The sequence below is a fragment of the Scyliorhinus canicula genome, chromosome 8 (genome assembly GCF_902713615.1).
Source record: "Scyliorhinus canicula chromosome 8, sScyCan1.1, whole genome shotgun sequence".
In the NCBI taxonomy this organism is placed as follows: Eukaryota; Metazoa; Chordata; class Chondrichthyes; order Carcharhiniformes; family Scyliorhinidae; genus Scyliorhinus; species Scyliorhinus canicula.
In genome coordinates this window covers 75,734,027-75,749,901 of record NC_052153.1, presented here as the reverse complement: position 1 = coordinate 75,749,901, position 15,875 = coordinate 75,734,027, and the positions used below count along the sequence as shown (strand labels likewise).

The 15,875-nt window shown below is 51.1% G+C and overlaps 1 protein-coding gene across 1 annotated transcript in view; it reads right to left on the bottom strand.

The window, feature by feature from the left end:
• shc3 (SHC (Src homology 2 domain containing) transforming protein 3) overlaps window positions 1–15,875 on the bottom strand; it is a 279,288-nt gene that overhangs the window by 107,479 nt on the left and 155,934 nt on the right. The window contains exon 5 of the mRNA XM_038804769.1: window positions 2,331–2,384. Within this exon, the coding sequence (XP_038660697.1) occupies window positions 2,331–2,384 (54 nt within the window). The remainder of the gene's footprint in view (window positions 1–2,330; window positions 2,385–15,875) is intronic.

Sequence of the window (15,875 nt, the reverse complement as noted above, 5' to 3'; positions counted from 1 at the left end):
GTGAGTGAGATACATGTGTGTGAAAGAGAGATGAGTGTGTCTGAGTGAGAGATGAGTGTGTCTGAGTGAGAGATGAGTAAGTGTGTAAGAGTGATGAGTGTGTGTGAGAGGAATTAGTTTGTCTGTATGAGAGAGTTGTGGTGATATGATCTGCATACTCGTCTGCCATTGGGCCAGAACGTCGGCTTACCATTGGCCCTGGTCGGTCATGTGCCTCTCGACCGATTGGCCGAGATGCTGAGTTAACCACGCCTCTATTAACGAGGTATAAATGGTCAGACGCCTGACGATCGTCCCTTTCCATTGTAGACGATCGCAGAGCTGTGTTCTAGTCAATTAAAGCCAGACTTTGGTAAATCACTCGCCTCGCGTACAATTGATGGTACATCAAGAGTTAAGTGCATGATATTTGTGAAAGAGTTGAGGGTGTGTTTATGCATGGGAGAGAGTGGAGTGTGTGTGTGAGAGATAGATGAGAGTGTGTGAAAGAGGGAGTTGAGTGTATGTGTATGAGAGAGAGTTGAGCATGTTGTTTGTGAGAGAATTGAGTGTGTGTGTATGAGAGAGAGCTGAGCGTGTGTGTGTATGAGAGAGAGTTGGGCATGTGTGTGTATGAGAGAGTTGGGCATGTGTGTGTATGAGAGAGAGTTGAGTGTGTGTGTTTGTGTGAAAGTTGAGTGTGTGTGTATGAGAGAGAGCTGCGTGTGTGTGAGAGGGAAAGTTGAGCATTTGTGTATGAGAGTTGGGTGTGTGTGTATGAGAGAGATTTGAGTGTGTGTATGTGTGAAAGAGTTGAGTGTGTGAGAGAGAGATTTGATTGCATGTCTGAGAGAGAGGAGTGTGCATGTGAAGGATGGAGTTCAGTGTGAGTGTGAGAGAGAAATGTGTTTGTGAGAGAGAGTTTAGGATATGTGTGTATGAGAGAGAGAATTGAGCATCTGTGTGTGAGATAGAGTTGAGCATGTGTGTGAGAGAGAGTTGAATGTTTGTGTGAGTGAGAGAGTTGAGTGTGTGAGGGAGATTTGAGTGTGTGTGTGAGATGAGAGTGTATGTGTATGAGCGAGAGAGAGAACGAGTTGAGCATGTGTGCCTGTGAGAGAGTTGAGTGTGTGTGAGAGAGAGTTCCGCAGCTGGAAAGGTCTGGGAAAACCCTGCTGTAATGCACTCACATCAAACTGCAGCTCTGCAAACACCCACATTATACAGCCTCAAAAAAGATCAACATTCTTCCTACCCTCTCAAAATATAGAAGGCAGAACCCGAAACTTGAACCATCCAAAGCATTTAAAAATCAACTGTATCCAGCACATTATTGAATTTTAGACACACATAGTACTCAATTACTGTCTTTGATGTACAGTATTGGCATTCTGTCATAGTATTTTTATAATGTACTAATGACATTTAGCAATCAGTATCAGTTATGTCTTTATAGAGAAATACAGCACAGAACAGGCCCTTCGGCCCACGATGTTGCGCCGAACTTTTGTCCTAGGTTAATCATAGAATTTTGGACAATTTTTCATGGCCAATCCACCCAACCTGCACATCTTTGGACTGTGGGAGGAAACCGGAGTACCCGGAGGAAACCCACGCAGTCACGGGGAGGATGTGCAGACTCCACACAGACAGTGACCCAAGTCGAAATCGAACTTGGGACCCTGGAGCTGTGAAGCAATTGTGCTATCCACAATGCTACCGTGCTGCCCTTAAGAAGTTAACCTACACTCCATTATTCTACCCTAATCCAAGTACCTATCCAATAGCCGCTTGAAGGTCCATAAATTTTCCGACTCAACTACTACCACAGGCAGTGCATTCCATGCCCCCACTACTCTCTGGGTAAAGAACCTACCTCTGACATCCCCTCTATATCTTCTTTGACTTATCTTGGTAACCCTAAACTAAACCTGAGACAGACAGACACTGATGCTTGATTTAATGCGTTTTTTCATTCTCAAAGCCTGCCCACTTTTAACCAACTGGGGAAACAATACAAAAGCAAAAGTCCCCAACTGCAACCAACTTAAATCTAATTGATACTGTAAGAGGTGATTGAGAATTTTTTGCCTGTTCATTTTAAAGAACAAACTTTCTTATTGGACTATCACGCTAAAGATAGCTATGTGTCACTGCGTTTCAATCATTTCAAAAGGAAAGGATTTACTTCTGCTCGTCAGGTGCTTATGAAAATAGAGAAGAGTGCCAAAGAAAATATTGAAAGCTTCCTGACTGAAACAAATAAGGGCTGTCATGCTTATTGCTTCTTCTTAACATGAAAAAATATAAATCCTGGCTTAGGCTGTAACTGAAATCAAGTAATGCCTTACCGGATCGCCACCAGATGCAAAGGAAATGGACTGCATATGATGATTTGCTATGATCTGTTGGATCAGAACCAAAAACACAAAACATTAATCAGAGGGCTTCTCCCTTGAGAGACCTTATAAACTAACATATAATAAATAATGTCTAAATGGTAAAGTTTGTGAAACAGGCAGTGGAGGCACACAATAATGGGTTAGCAATATCATCAAATAATATCATCAATCATTCTGAACCTATCTCTCCCATCACTTTCAAGCATCGCTGGGGCTAAATTACCAACCCCTCGATGTCAGAAACACGAATCGCCATCGGGTGGAGAATTGGGTGTCAAGCCAAAATCAAGGTTCATGCCTTGCACCAAACCGAATGCCATGCTCCGGTCCCTTGCTGGTGGTGATAGCGAGGTTTACACCCTGCACCAGTGTCGGCATGCAAAAGTGGGATTTAAATTCATTTGCATTTCATTAGTGGTCTGCACCCGGTATTCTCTGGGCCTCCACGATGCTCCGCCCTCTCAGGCACAAGTGACGCGGGAGTGGTTTACCACAAGTATTTACAGGCGGAGACTGGGCTCTATGGCTGATGAGGGAGAGAGAGAAGATAAGCAAAGTTTTCAAAACCTTTTTAAATTGTACCGTTTGCTGGGGGGTGGCCGCTAGGGCTGGGGGTTGTAGCAGGGCCTAACCTGGCGACAGCTCCGTGGGTTGGGGGGTATCCCCCCTGGATTGGCTCAGACCGCCATTTCTGCGGTATTTGTTTTAAACGCACTCATTCGGTACAAGTTACAGGTCCCTCACTCTGCTGACTGCTCACTATGTCCTGTAAATGAGCCTCATGTCATCAGGGAGCCCACCCACGCCTCCCTTCTGGAAGCCTTCAGCCCCCAGCTGACCCATCAATGGGATGGACCTGACCAAGTTCAATCAGTGGTTCATAGATGCTGGCACTCCTCATCAGTAGCACATCCCCACTGCTAGGGAAACAGGGGAATAGCAGCACTCACCCTAAACAAAGAACACATGCACCATGGCCTTTGCACCCTCCCTGGCATACTGCCACTCTCAGGGCAGAGGCCATACCAGTCACACTATCAGCAAGCCCACTCCACAGGGCCACCAGCTGTCTCCAAGCTCGGCCTGCTCACCGCGCTGTTGCTTTAATCCTTCCTGCCCCCGGTCAGGTTGTCACAACTTGTGTGTCATACCCAGGACCTCCATCACCCTGGAGCTGTGCTCCCAGCAGACATAATGTGGTAGTCACCACTAACTGTATATTAGATGTAGTACGGTAAGGCTCCTGTACTAGAGGTATAGGGGTAAATCCCTGCCTGCTGGCTCCGCCAGTAGGCGGCGTATAAATGTGTGTGCTCACCAGAGCTGCTCCCATTCTGGTAGCAGCTACAGGAGGCACAACATCTTTGCTCAATAAAGCCTCGATTATTCACTACTCTCGTCTTTGTAGTAATTGATAGTGCATCAATTTATTGAGCAAAGATTTTAAAACGATGAAACTTCGCATCAAGCCTGATCCCCTACAGCTGCACCCTCAAGCAGCCAACGCCACATCCGCCTTTGACCACTGGCTAGCCTGCTTCGAAAGCTACCTCCGAACATCAGCTGAAGAACCCTCGGACACACAGAAATTCCAGGTCCGTTATTCACGGGTAAGCCCTGACATTTTTCCTCTCAACCGGGATGCGCCCACTTACTCTGAAGTAATGGAGCTCCTGAAAGGACATTACGTTCGGCCGATTAACAAACTCTACGCCAGGCACCTCCTGTCCACAAGACAGCAACTCCCTGGAGAGTCCCTAGACGATTTCTGGCGTGCCCTGCACATCCTGCGAGGAACTGTGACTGCCAGGCAGTTTTGGCAGTCGAGCATACAGAACGTTTAATCAGAGACGCTTTTGTTATGGGCATGGGGTCGGCGTACGTCCGCCAGCGCCCATTGGAATGGGATACGCTTGACCTTACGGGAACCAGGCTGCTCGCAAACTCGCTAACAGTGGCCTCCCATAATGTCCAGTCGTACGCCCCCACCTCACGGCACCCTCGTGGACATCGTGGGCCCCACCAGCTACCGTCCCCAGCCCACCCCAAGCCTGCGCCACGCGGCAGCCAGCCAACCCCGGGGGGGGGGGGGGGCCCAAATGCTTCTTCTGCTGGCAGACCAAACACTTCCAGCAACGCTGCCCGGCGCGGAGCACAACCTGCAAGGGCTAAGGAAAGAAAGGACATTTTACTGCTGTGTGCCAGGCCCGGTCGATCACCGCTGTTTCTAGGCCCAGCGTTCCTACACCCCCCATGTGCGCCCCATGGGCGCCGCCATCTTCTTCTCTGCAGACCACATGCGGCACGTGGGCACCGCCATCTTTAATGTGGCCCGCCGTGTGCGTCCCGTGGGTGCTGCCATCTTCGGCGCCATTTTGGACGGAGCCTCAGGACCCCTGCTCGTTGGGAAGTTTGTCTGGCCGCTCATCGCCTGCCACAACTGCTGACCAGCCCGGGGCTTATCAGCATCAGTCGCAGCTCGCCTCGATCACCCTCGACCAGTCCCGGCCTCAAAATCTCGCAACCGCAACGACGATGGTAAAAATCAATGGGCACAAGACGTCCTGCCTTTTGGACTCCGGGAGCACAGAAAGCTTCATCCAGCCCACGATGATAAGGCGCTGCTCCCTCGCGGTACACCCCATTACCCAGAGAATCTCCCTGGCCTCCGGATCCCATTCTGTGGAAATCCGGGGGTACTGCATCGCGACCCTCACTGTCCAATGCATAGAGTTTAGCAACTTCCGGCTCTACGTCCTCCCCAACCTCTGCGCTGCCCTGTTACTCGGTCTGGACTTCCAATGCCACCTCCAGAGCTGAACTTTAAAATTCGGCGGACCCCTACCCCCCCCCTCACCGTATGCGGCCTCACGACCCTTAAGGTCGACCCACCTTCCTTGTTTGCAAACCTCACCCCGGACTGCAAACCCGTCGCCCCAGGAGCAGACAGTACAGTGCCCAGGAATGGACCTTCATCACGTCGGAGGTCCAGCGGCTGCTACGGGAAGGTATTATCGAGGCCAGCAACAGCCCCTGGAGAGCCCAAATGGTAGTTGTAAAGACTGGCGAGAAACACAGGATGATTATTGACTACAGTCAGACCACCAATCGGTACACGCAGCTCGACACGTACCCCCTCCCATGCATATCTGATATGCTCAATCAGATTGCACAGTACCGGGTCTTTTCCACAGTGGACCTGAGGTCCGCCTACCACCAGCTCCCCATCCACAAGGCGGACCGCCCGTACACTGCGTTTGAAGCGGACGGCCGCTACTATCACTTCCTTCGGGTTCCCTTCGGAGTCACTAATGGGGTCTCGGTCTTCCAATGTGAGATGGACCAAATGGTTGACCGGTACGGACTGTGTGCCACTTTCCCGTACCTAGACAACATCACCATCTGCGGCCACAATCAGCAGGACCACGACGCTTACCGTTGCAAATTTCTCCACACCACCAAACTCCTTAATCTCACGTACAAGAAGGAGAAGTGCGTGTTCCGCACCAACCGCTGAGCCATCCTTGGCTATGTTGTGGAAATTGGAGTTCTTGGGCCCGACCCCGACCGCACGTGCCCCCTCATGGAACTCCCCCTCCCCCACTGCCCCAAGGCCCTGAAACGATGCCTGGGGTTTTTCTCCTATTATGCCCAGTGGGTCCCTAACTATGCGGACAAGGCCCGCCCACTCATTCACTCCACAGTTTTTCCCCTGATGGCTGAGGCCCGCCAGGCCTTTAACCGCATCAAGGCGGACATCGCCAAGGCCACGATGTATGTGGTCGACGAGTCCCCCCTTTTCAGGTTGAGAACGATGCATCAGACGTGGCTCTGGCCAGCACCCTCAACCAGGCAGGCAGTCCCATGGCATTCTTTTCCCGCACCCTCCATGCCTCCGAAATTCGGCACTCCTCCTTCGAAAAGAAGGCCCAAGACATCGTGGAAGCAGCGTGTCATTGGAGGCATTACCTGGCCGGCAGGAGATTCACTCTCCTCACTGACCAACAGTCGGTTGCCTTCATGTTCAATAATACACAGCGGGGTAAGATCAAAAATGATAAGATCTTGAGGTGGAGGATCAAGCTCTCCACCTATAATTACAAGATTTTGTATCGCCCCGGGAAGCTCAACGAGCCCCCCGATGCCCTATCCTGAGGTACATGTGCCAGAGCACAAGTGGACCGACTCCGTGTCCTACACGATGGTCTCTGTCACCTGGGGGTCACCCGGTTCTTCCATTCATAAGGGCCCGCAACCTACCCTACTCCATTACGGAGGTCAGGGCTATCACCAGAGACTGCCAGGTCTGCAGAGAGTGCAAACCGCACTTCTACCGGCCAGATCAAGCGTACCTGGTGAAGGCCTCCCACCCCTTTGAGTGCCTCAGCATGGACTTCAAAGGGCCCCTCCCCTCCACCGACTGAAACACGTACTTCCTGAACGTGGTCGATGAGTACTCCCGATTTTCCTTCGCCATCCCATGCCCCGATATGACTTCTGCCACGGTCTTTAAAGCACTCAACAGCATCTTCGCCCTGTTCGGTTTCCCCGCTTATGCCCACAGCGACCGGGGATCATCCTTTATGAGCGATGAGCTGCGTCAATTCCTGTTCAGCAAGGGCATTGCCTCAAGCAGGACGACCAGCTACAACCCCCGGGGAAATGGGCAGGTAGAGAGGGAGAATGGGACAGTCTGGAAGGCCCTACGGTCTAAAAATCACCCGGTCTCCCGCTGGCAGGATGTCCTCCCCGACTTTCTCCACTCCATCTGATCACTCCTCTGCACTGCAACTAACGAAACCCCCCATGAACATCTCCTTGCCTTCCCTCGGACGTCCACCTCCGGGGTTTTGTTCCCACCATGGCTGGCAGCTCCTGGACCCATCCTCCTTTGCAAACATGTGCGGACCTATAAGGTGGGCCCATTGGTCGAAAGAGTACAACTACTGCACACAAACATGCAGTACGCCTACGTGGCACACCCCGACGGGCGCCAGGACATAGTTTCCGTCTGAGACCTGGCACCCGCTGGATCCCCACCGACGTCCCACCAACCGACACCTTCCCTCTGGTTGCCCCGGTGCCACTCACCCTCCCCCCAGCACACCTCACTACAGCCCCCACCCCAGGAGGATCCATCCTCCCACTGGTTCCACTCAGGGGCGATGAAGATGAGGACATCACGCTCCCAGAGTCACAGGTGACCAAGACGGCGCCTGCATCACCACCGAGACCGAGGCGATCACAGCAGAGGACCAAGGCACCCGACTGACTGAACCTGTAAATTTTGCCTGAACTTGTAAATTTTTCCACCACCCCCGCCGGACTCTTTTTTAACAGGGGGTGAATGTGGTAATCACCACTAACTGTATATTAGATGTAGTACGGTAAGGTGGAGAGGGAGAATGGGACGGTCTGGAAGGCCTCCCATTCTGGTAGCAGCTATAGGAGGCCATACATCTTTGCTCAATAAAGCCTTGATTATTCACTACTCTCATCTTTGTAGTAATTGATAGTGCATCATATACTTCTCTGCCTCACCCTCAATGCCCACACTCAAGCCTCTAAGTATGGGGGCGGTGGTGGCACACAGTGACCCTCTCCAATGCACAACCAAGTGCCACCCTGCTGTCAGGATTGTGGTGATATGCATCACTGTAAATACACAAGGGGTTAATGTAGATACACTAGGACTAAGTAAACACTAGAAGGAGCACCAGAGACATCATGACACACAGAAATTCAACCAATAGGTCAGTAAGATAGGACACGACCAATGGGCAGTTAAGACACACCCAGAGGTGACACTACCACAAGGGGGCTACCCATATAAAAGGACAGGGCACACATGCTCTTTCTCTTTCCACAGGCCACACTTTAGTGAGAGACACAGGGGCAGATCAGAACATCACACACACCGCATGGATTAGAGCAGACTGGTTAGTTAGATTGAGTTACTATAGTAAGATCAGCAGGAGAGTCGAACTCAAGTAGGAGAATTGTTAACTGTTCAATAAATGTGTTAAACCTATCTCCAAGTCTGAACCTTCCTTTGTCAGAGTATACATCAAGGAAGCAGCTTATGCTCCATGAAGAAACATAACACAACAAGGATGACACCCGGCCCATTCAACGAGGAGACCCACAGTAGACCCCACTGGGGAGAAGGACAGGGTTGCGGCAGCCACTGTTTTCCCTCTTACCAGAGACGGGGGGGGGTGAAGGTAGAGGCGTCCTGGGGCCACTCACTGATAGGGATAGGGTTGCAGTGTGGAAGGCAACATATTGGGATGATCGACTGAGGGGCCTCACAAAGCGGCCTCACAGTTTTGGCCCTGTTCTCAGATCGCTTCTGAAGGTGACCCCAGGTGGGCTGTCCAATTGTCCTGGGAACCCTGCCCTGTGCCATCCTCCTGTGCACTTCCAACCCGGCACACCCTCTACACCGAGCCCAGCACGGCCCATCTCTCACACCCTCCGGACAAAAGACTGAGGCAGGTCGCAGTCTTAGTGCAAATGTGTTTAATCATGACTATGTACAGGATTGTGCCCTGACCTGAGATGCCTTTGACGGCCATCCTCTCGAGGGCCTGCTCCTGGATGAGCCTAGCCAACGTTCAGGTGTCAAAGTTTTTTCTTACAAATTTAGAATACCCACTTATTTTTTCCAATTAAGGGGCACTTTAGCGTGGCCAATCCACCTACCCTGCACATCTTTTTGGGTTGTGGGTGTTGGACCCACACAGTCACGGGGAGAATGTGCAATCTCCACACAGACAGTGACCCGGGGCCAGGATCAAATCCAGCTCCTCAGCACCATAAAGCAGCAGTGCTAACCATTGCGTCACTGTGCCACCCCTATTCAAGTGTCAAAGTTGACGAGGTGCCACCCTGTTCTGCCTGCTGCCCAGGAGTCACTAGCACGGACCCCAGCACTTCCTCCTCCCTTGGGGTGCTCGATGGCCTCCAAGCTACTCCATAGGACGGTGGTGAACTCCAGAGGCTCTACCATCACCTGACGTTTCCAGTCCTGGAGCCCCGTTCTTGTCTCAATCAGGGTCTGAGGCTGGGATATGTCCCTCAGTGAGGAAGACATGTCCCTCACTGCCTTGGTCATGTCCCTCTGGCACTGTGCCAGATCCATTTGTGCCTGGCCCAGGTCAGTCAGCACCCAGCCAATGCTCTTGAAGCTCTCAGCTATGACATTTGTGACTGGGCCAAGCTCTGGAGCGCCGCAGCAAAGTCCATGTGGGCCCAGTAAATGACTGCCTGTGACTGCGCTCCCCTGTCCTGAGCCTCAGCCATCGACCGCACACTGTGTCCCAAGCCTTGGACATCTAGACCCATGGCCATGACTTTTTCACCCAAGGCTTCCACTGTGTCGCCACCCGTTCAGTGTTGGCCTGCGTACCATGCATTATAGGCACCATCTCCTGCGCCTGGAGATGGTTGGACTCCTCCAACTGCACCTGCAGGCGCTGGAAGGTTGCTGACACCCCCTCATGTAAACCGTACTCTGTGACTGCATCTCCACCAGTGACGGAATCATACATTTCAGAAGTGATACACCTGTCCGGAATATCGCTAGCTCCTGGGATCGGGCTGCCCTCGACTGCCCGCTCCCTCGGGAGTCACTACCTCCACCTGATGTGCTGTGGAATGAGAGTGTGTGAGGCTTGTCAAGCTCCTCAGCACGTCATCCCGTGCCAGCGAATCCGACACCAGCGGGAATGTGACTGGCCCTCGATTCACGTGGACGGAGTGTTGGTCCATTAACATGTCCTGAATTGCTCCGGGACTGGTGCCCCCAATGGGAACGTAAATTCCACGCAATTCAGTCCTGGCACCAACACTTGTCCCTCAAACGGAGAATTTCATAATTATCTGAAATAGGAATCCACTTGCAAGGAGCTGGCAAAAAGCAATTCTGTGTAGTGTTGAGTCTCACTGTCACATCAGTACCATCTCAACACAGCACAGTGGCACAGTGGTTAGAACTGCTGCCTCCCAGCGCCAGGGACCCGGGCTCAATTACAATGCAGGGGATTGGGCCTAGGGAGGGTTCTCTATCAGAGCAAGGGCTGGTGCAGACTCGATGGACCGAATGGCCTCCTTATGCACTGTAGGGATTCTATAATTCTATAAAAACGCCACATTACTCTCAGGCGTCTGCAGGAATGTCGCTGTTTCCCTTCTCAGAACTTTTCTTGTGCACTTACCAGAAGAGCAATGCCAGATAAGTGTACAATAAGCCAGTGGTAAAGTGTTGATTGGCACGAAAAAGAAATGCATTTAAGTATTAATCTCTGAAATAGCAAATATTACCATGATTCGCTCACTAATAAAGAAATCAGTGCCCTTCTATAACATCATTTCCTGCAATCCATCCTCTCAGCAACACCTCCCTGTCTGAGGCTGAGTTTTGTGCAAATAAAGTTTCTGGATGTGTTCACACCAAAGCTTAAGTGTGTGTAAGCAGAGAGGAAATAGGTGGCCCCCAGACAGTTAAGGAGGACCAGGCAGGTACTGAAGTAGTCCACTGAGTGAATCCCACTCTTGAACCAGTGGCTTCGCTCTATGGGATGGGATGGGGAGTTGGAATGTCGGGAAGAAGATCGGAAAAGCAATAGCGATAGAGATTCAATAATTACGGAAGCAGACAAGCATTTCTGTACTGCAGGTATTAATCAAGGATAGTATATTGCCTCCTTGGAGCCAAGGCCAAAAATATAATTGAATGGCTGCAGGACACCCTGAGGAAGAGGTCTATGTCGATGCCAATGAAATAGATAGAAAGAAGGGTGAAGTCCTGCCGGTAGATTTTAGGGAGCTAGGAAACAAACTATTAAGCAGGATTTCAAACATAGTAATCTTCGGATTACCCTGTGGATAAATGAAGCATGTCAAAGACACCCGAAAGGCTTACCTCAAGAAATGCAACATAGAGGTCAATACCTGGGAGGCCCTTACGCAGAAGAGACCTAGTTGGAGGAACCTCCTGATTGAAGGGGCACAACTCTTTGACCGGCAGGAGGAGGACCAGAAAAGCAGCCTGAGAAAGGAATACCCACGATCTAAAGGCCAAGGACCGATCCCACCTCCCAGAAACATCTGTCAAGTGTGTGGCCGAAAAGGGCAGCACGGTGGCACAGTGCTTAGCACTGCTGCCTCACCGGGCCGAGGACCTGGGTTCGATTCCGGCCCCGGGTCACTGTCAGTGTGGAGTTTGCACATTGTCCCTGTGTTTGCGTGGGTATCACCCCCACACCAAAGATGTGCAGGGAAGGTGGATTGACCACAATATATTGCCCCTTAATTGGAAAACAAAATTGGGTACTACAAAAAAAAATTTTTTTAAGTGTATGGTCAAAGATGCAGTTCCAGCATCGGGATAATCAGCCATGCAAGAACCCACAGAGCCTATGATCAATAATTTGGGGGATTGTGATCATATTATAAGATTCAGGTCAGGTGTGGAAAAGGAAAAGAAGCAATCCAGACTAAAAACAATTAAGTACGGTAGGGCCAAATTCAGTAGGATTAACAGATTTAGCCTAGGTAAATTGGAAATAAAAGTTGGCAAGCAAAACTGCAATGAAACAATGGTTTTGCTTTAAAAAGCAGGGATGATTCAGGTCCAGCTGAGGAGGCAGGTCGGACAAATAAAACCAGAGCTCCATGGATGACAAAAGAGATGGAAAGTCAGATAAGGAGAAAAAGGATGTTGAATGACAGATGTTAGATTGATAATACAACTGAGAACAGGCTGAATATAGAAAGTTCGGAGGGAAAGTGAAAAAAAATTACACAAGAAAAGACTGGCAGCTAACATGAATAGAGAAATCAAAATTCTTGGCTAGGTATATGAATAATAAAAATGCAGTAAATGGAAGGGTGAGGCCTACTGAGAACCAATCAAATAGATTTACACATGGATGCGCAGGATGTGGGTTGGATTCTCCGTTCTGGAGACTAAGTGCTGACGCTAGCATAGAATGTGTTGACTTTCACGACAGGAAATTTGGGGCTGACCCCTCACCGATTCCGGTACCAGTGAGGGCCTAGCACCGGCGCCGATTGAAACATCTGCCGCCCGTGCCGAAAACAGCCAGGTCCCAGGCATCGCATGCACACGGCTGTAGACCTGCACCGGTTGCGCCGTATAACATGGCAGCGGCCGTGCACTAAATCTAACCTGCCGACCACAACCCCACAGCCCACCCCCTGGCCACCTCCTCCCTACCACCCATCCCTCCAGCCCAGACAGACACCCCATCCAGCCAGTGCCACGGATCCCAGTGGAGTGTGGCGGCGCTGGACACAGTCCGCAGCCGACATGCTGGGTTCACGAATGTGGGGACCACACGTGTCCCGCGCCATCAGGAACTCAGCCCATTGGGGGCGGAGCATCACGAGTGGGCCAGCTGATGAGGCGCCAACAGCATTGCGACTGCGTGCGGCGTGCGTTACAATGACGCCGGTTTGGAGGGGGCGTAGAATTGTAAACAGCGTCAAACCAATGTGGGCCCCGATTCAGGCTTTGGAATCGATTCTCCGCCTGATTGCCGATCGCCGATTACGATATTGGCATCGGGCAACAGAGAATCCCGCCCATGGTTAAGGTTCTAAATGACAACTTTCTCTCTGTATTTGCCAAGCAAGAAGTCACAGTGAAAGAGGAGGTAGTTGAAGCACTAGATAGGTTAAAAATTGACAATGAGGAGGCATTGCAAAGGCTAGCTGTACCGTACATTCATAAGTCACAATGGTCAGATGAGATGCCTCAGAGGATACTGAAGGAAGGAACGGTGGAAATTGTGGAAGCACCTACCATTATCGTCCAATCCTTCTTAGTTGCAGGGATGGTAACTGTGGACTGGAGCATTGCAAATGTTACACCCCTGTTCAAAAAAGCGTATAAGGATGATCTCAGCAAATGTAGGCCATTCACTTTCATTTCAGTGGTGGGAAAGCTTAGGACCAATGAAGCGGAAAGGAAGCCCTCTGAGTGAACAGTTTTGGATGTGACAAACAATGGAGTCTCCAGATTGGCCGCCCCATCCTCTCCAGCTTGACACAGGGAGGCCGCATCCATTGCAATTGTGGCCTCTGTATGAGGTGGAGGCACACTCCACCACCAGCAAAATGCCAGATTAGCCGCAATATTGAATCTAATCTGTTCCATAATTGATGTTTTTGGCTGCCCATCTCCGTCATGTGATGAGCCGATCCAAGTTCTCACTCACTCATGGAAAAAAATCCCTGGCCATGCAATACATCTGAGAGCTCCCCACTATTTTCCCAGTCCCTTTGATCTCCACCCCTCCCTCTGCCTCCAAGCACATCATCATGGCTCCAGGAAAATTCAGCCCACACATTTTAAGCCAGAAAATGTAAAATTATTGGGGGAGGGGGGACTTTCCAGGCCTGTTCGCCGCAGCGCAAATCCCGTTATGGCTACTAACTCTAAAAGAGGGTCATAACGGGATTTGCACGTGGTAGATCTCAGGATGCGATCTTCCCCAACCCTCGCCTCCACCAGCGATCTAATTAGGTTCACGCCCCTTGAGGGCATGATTCATTTGAATACATTTAAATATGCATAAATGGCATAGCCCCATCTCTCCCCTTCCCGCAACCGGCATGATGTCATGTATATGGGAATCACTACTGTTCTCCAGCCAGTGGTGTGGTGACCAGTGTAGACCCTGGGAGGTCAGGGACATGGTAGGGCAGTGCCAAATTGGTAGTGCTGGGTGTGGGACCTGAAGGGAACACTGTTCTCCCCGTTGGGGGTGTTCCCACTAACCCCCGATGTCAGCGATGACGGGGGGGGGGGTCTTTTATTTTGACATTGAGATCAGGGCATAATTTTTAAAGGGCACCCCAACCTCCGTAGAATTGTGCTTGCGGACCCCATGAGGCCCCGGAATGATGGCACAAAACACATCCCACTGAGAAACACTATGGCCGCGATTCTCCCAGACCTGTGCCAGAGAATCGCCGCAACTGTGCCACGCCGCCCCGACGCCGGTGCGCGATTCTACGAGGTGCGGGGAATCGGTGCGATTTTGGGGGAAAATTTTGCCCTACATTTAAATCAGGTACAGAAAGTAAAATAAAGAGTGAGAAAGATGGGATTATGAGATGGAAATAAAGGAGACACAATAAAAGTAATTTTAAAAAAATTGTTTATTGTTACGAGTAGGCTTCAATGAAGTTACTGTGAAAAGCCCCTAGTCGCCACATTCCGGCGCCTGTCCGGGGAGGCTGGTACGGGAATCGATCCGTGCTGCTGGCCTGCTTGGTCTGCTTTAAAAGCCAGCGATTTAGCTGAGTGAGCTAAACCAGCCCCTAAACCAGCTAAACCATCCAACTCGAATTGACATCTAAAGGAATGAAACTCCCCACTTCCAAAATTAAATTTTCAGGGCCATAGGGGTTGTTTGGCAGCAATTCACACTTAATAGGCTGTCAAAAGTTAATTTGCTTCTGAATTCACATGCCTTAACCTTGTGTGGAGTGATTAGTGGGCATGTACATCCACTTCACACTAACGCATATATTTCAATACAATGGCCAGAATTCTCTGGCAATTGGGATTCTCTTTTCCCGTGGGTAGCAGGCCTCGTGATGTGACGTGGATCCAATGGGAAATCCCATTGACAAGCTTGGCCCCAGCACCAGGGATATTTTGGTGACCAGAGGATGGGTTTGTGCACCAGGGAGGGGACGAGCACCTGGTCCAGATAACGTTACGTGCAAGTGTCTGGGGCACAGGGTCTGGGGTCCGGTGAGTAGGGCCCCCTGTTATAGCTGGGAGGGGCATGGGTAAGGCATGTCGGTTGGCAGGGGATGTGAGGGGGAAGCAATGGGGGGAAACCGGGACAGTGGGAGCAATGGAGAGAAGGGAGAGAAATGGGTGAGGGGGAAGCAATGGGGAATTCAGGGGAGGGGGAGCAATGAGGAAGAGGGGGAGCAATGAGGAGGAGGGGGAGCAATGAGGGGGAGGGGGAGCAATGAGGGGGAGTGGGAGCAATGAGGGGGAGGGGGAGCAATGAGGGGGAGTGGGAGCAATGGGGGAATGGGGGGTCCGGGGTGGGGGACACCGCTGGTTGTCAGTTTCTCACCCTCTCCAACGCTTTACAGATATTACACATAATGGATGATATCTTGGACTCTGTGGAAGCTGCCCTCATGCTGTTGCTGGCAGGCCAGGCAGCCAGGTACCGGAGAAGGCAACGGCAGCAGGGTCAACAGAGACTCGAGGCGGCAGCCCGTGTACAGACCTGCCCCACAGCTGAGGACCTGGTTGCCTATCAGGCCAGGGAGGGACCCAGAGGGGGAGGCCGGTGTACAGGCTTCGCTGGTCTTTCCAACAGATGACAGACAGCGTGTACTGCTTCAACAAAGAGAAGGGTGCGGCACCTATGCCATGTCCTCATGGACTTGGCACCACATCAAGAAGGAGGATACCTGTTCCTGGTGGCCATC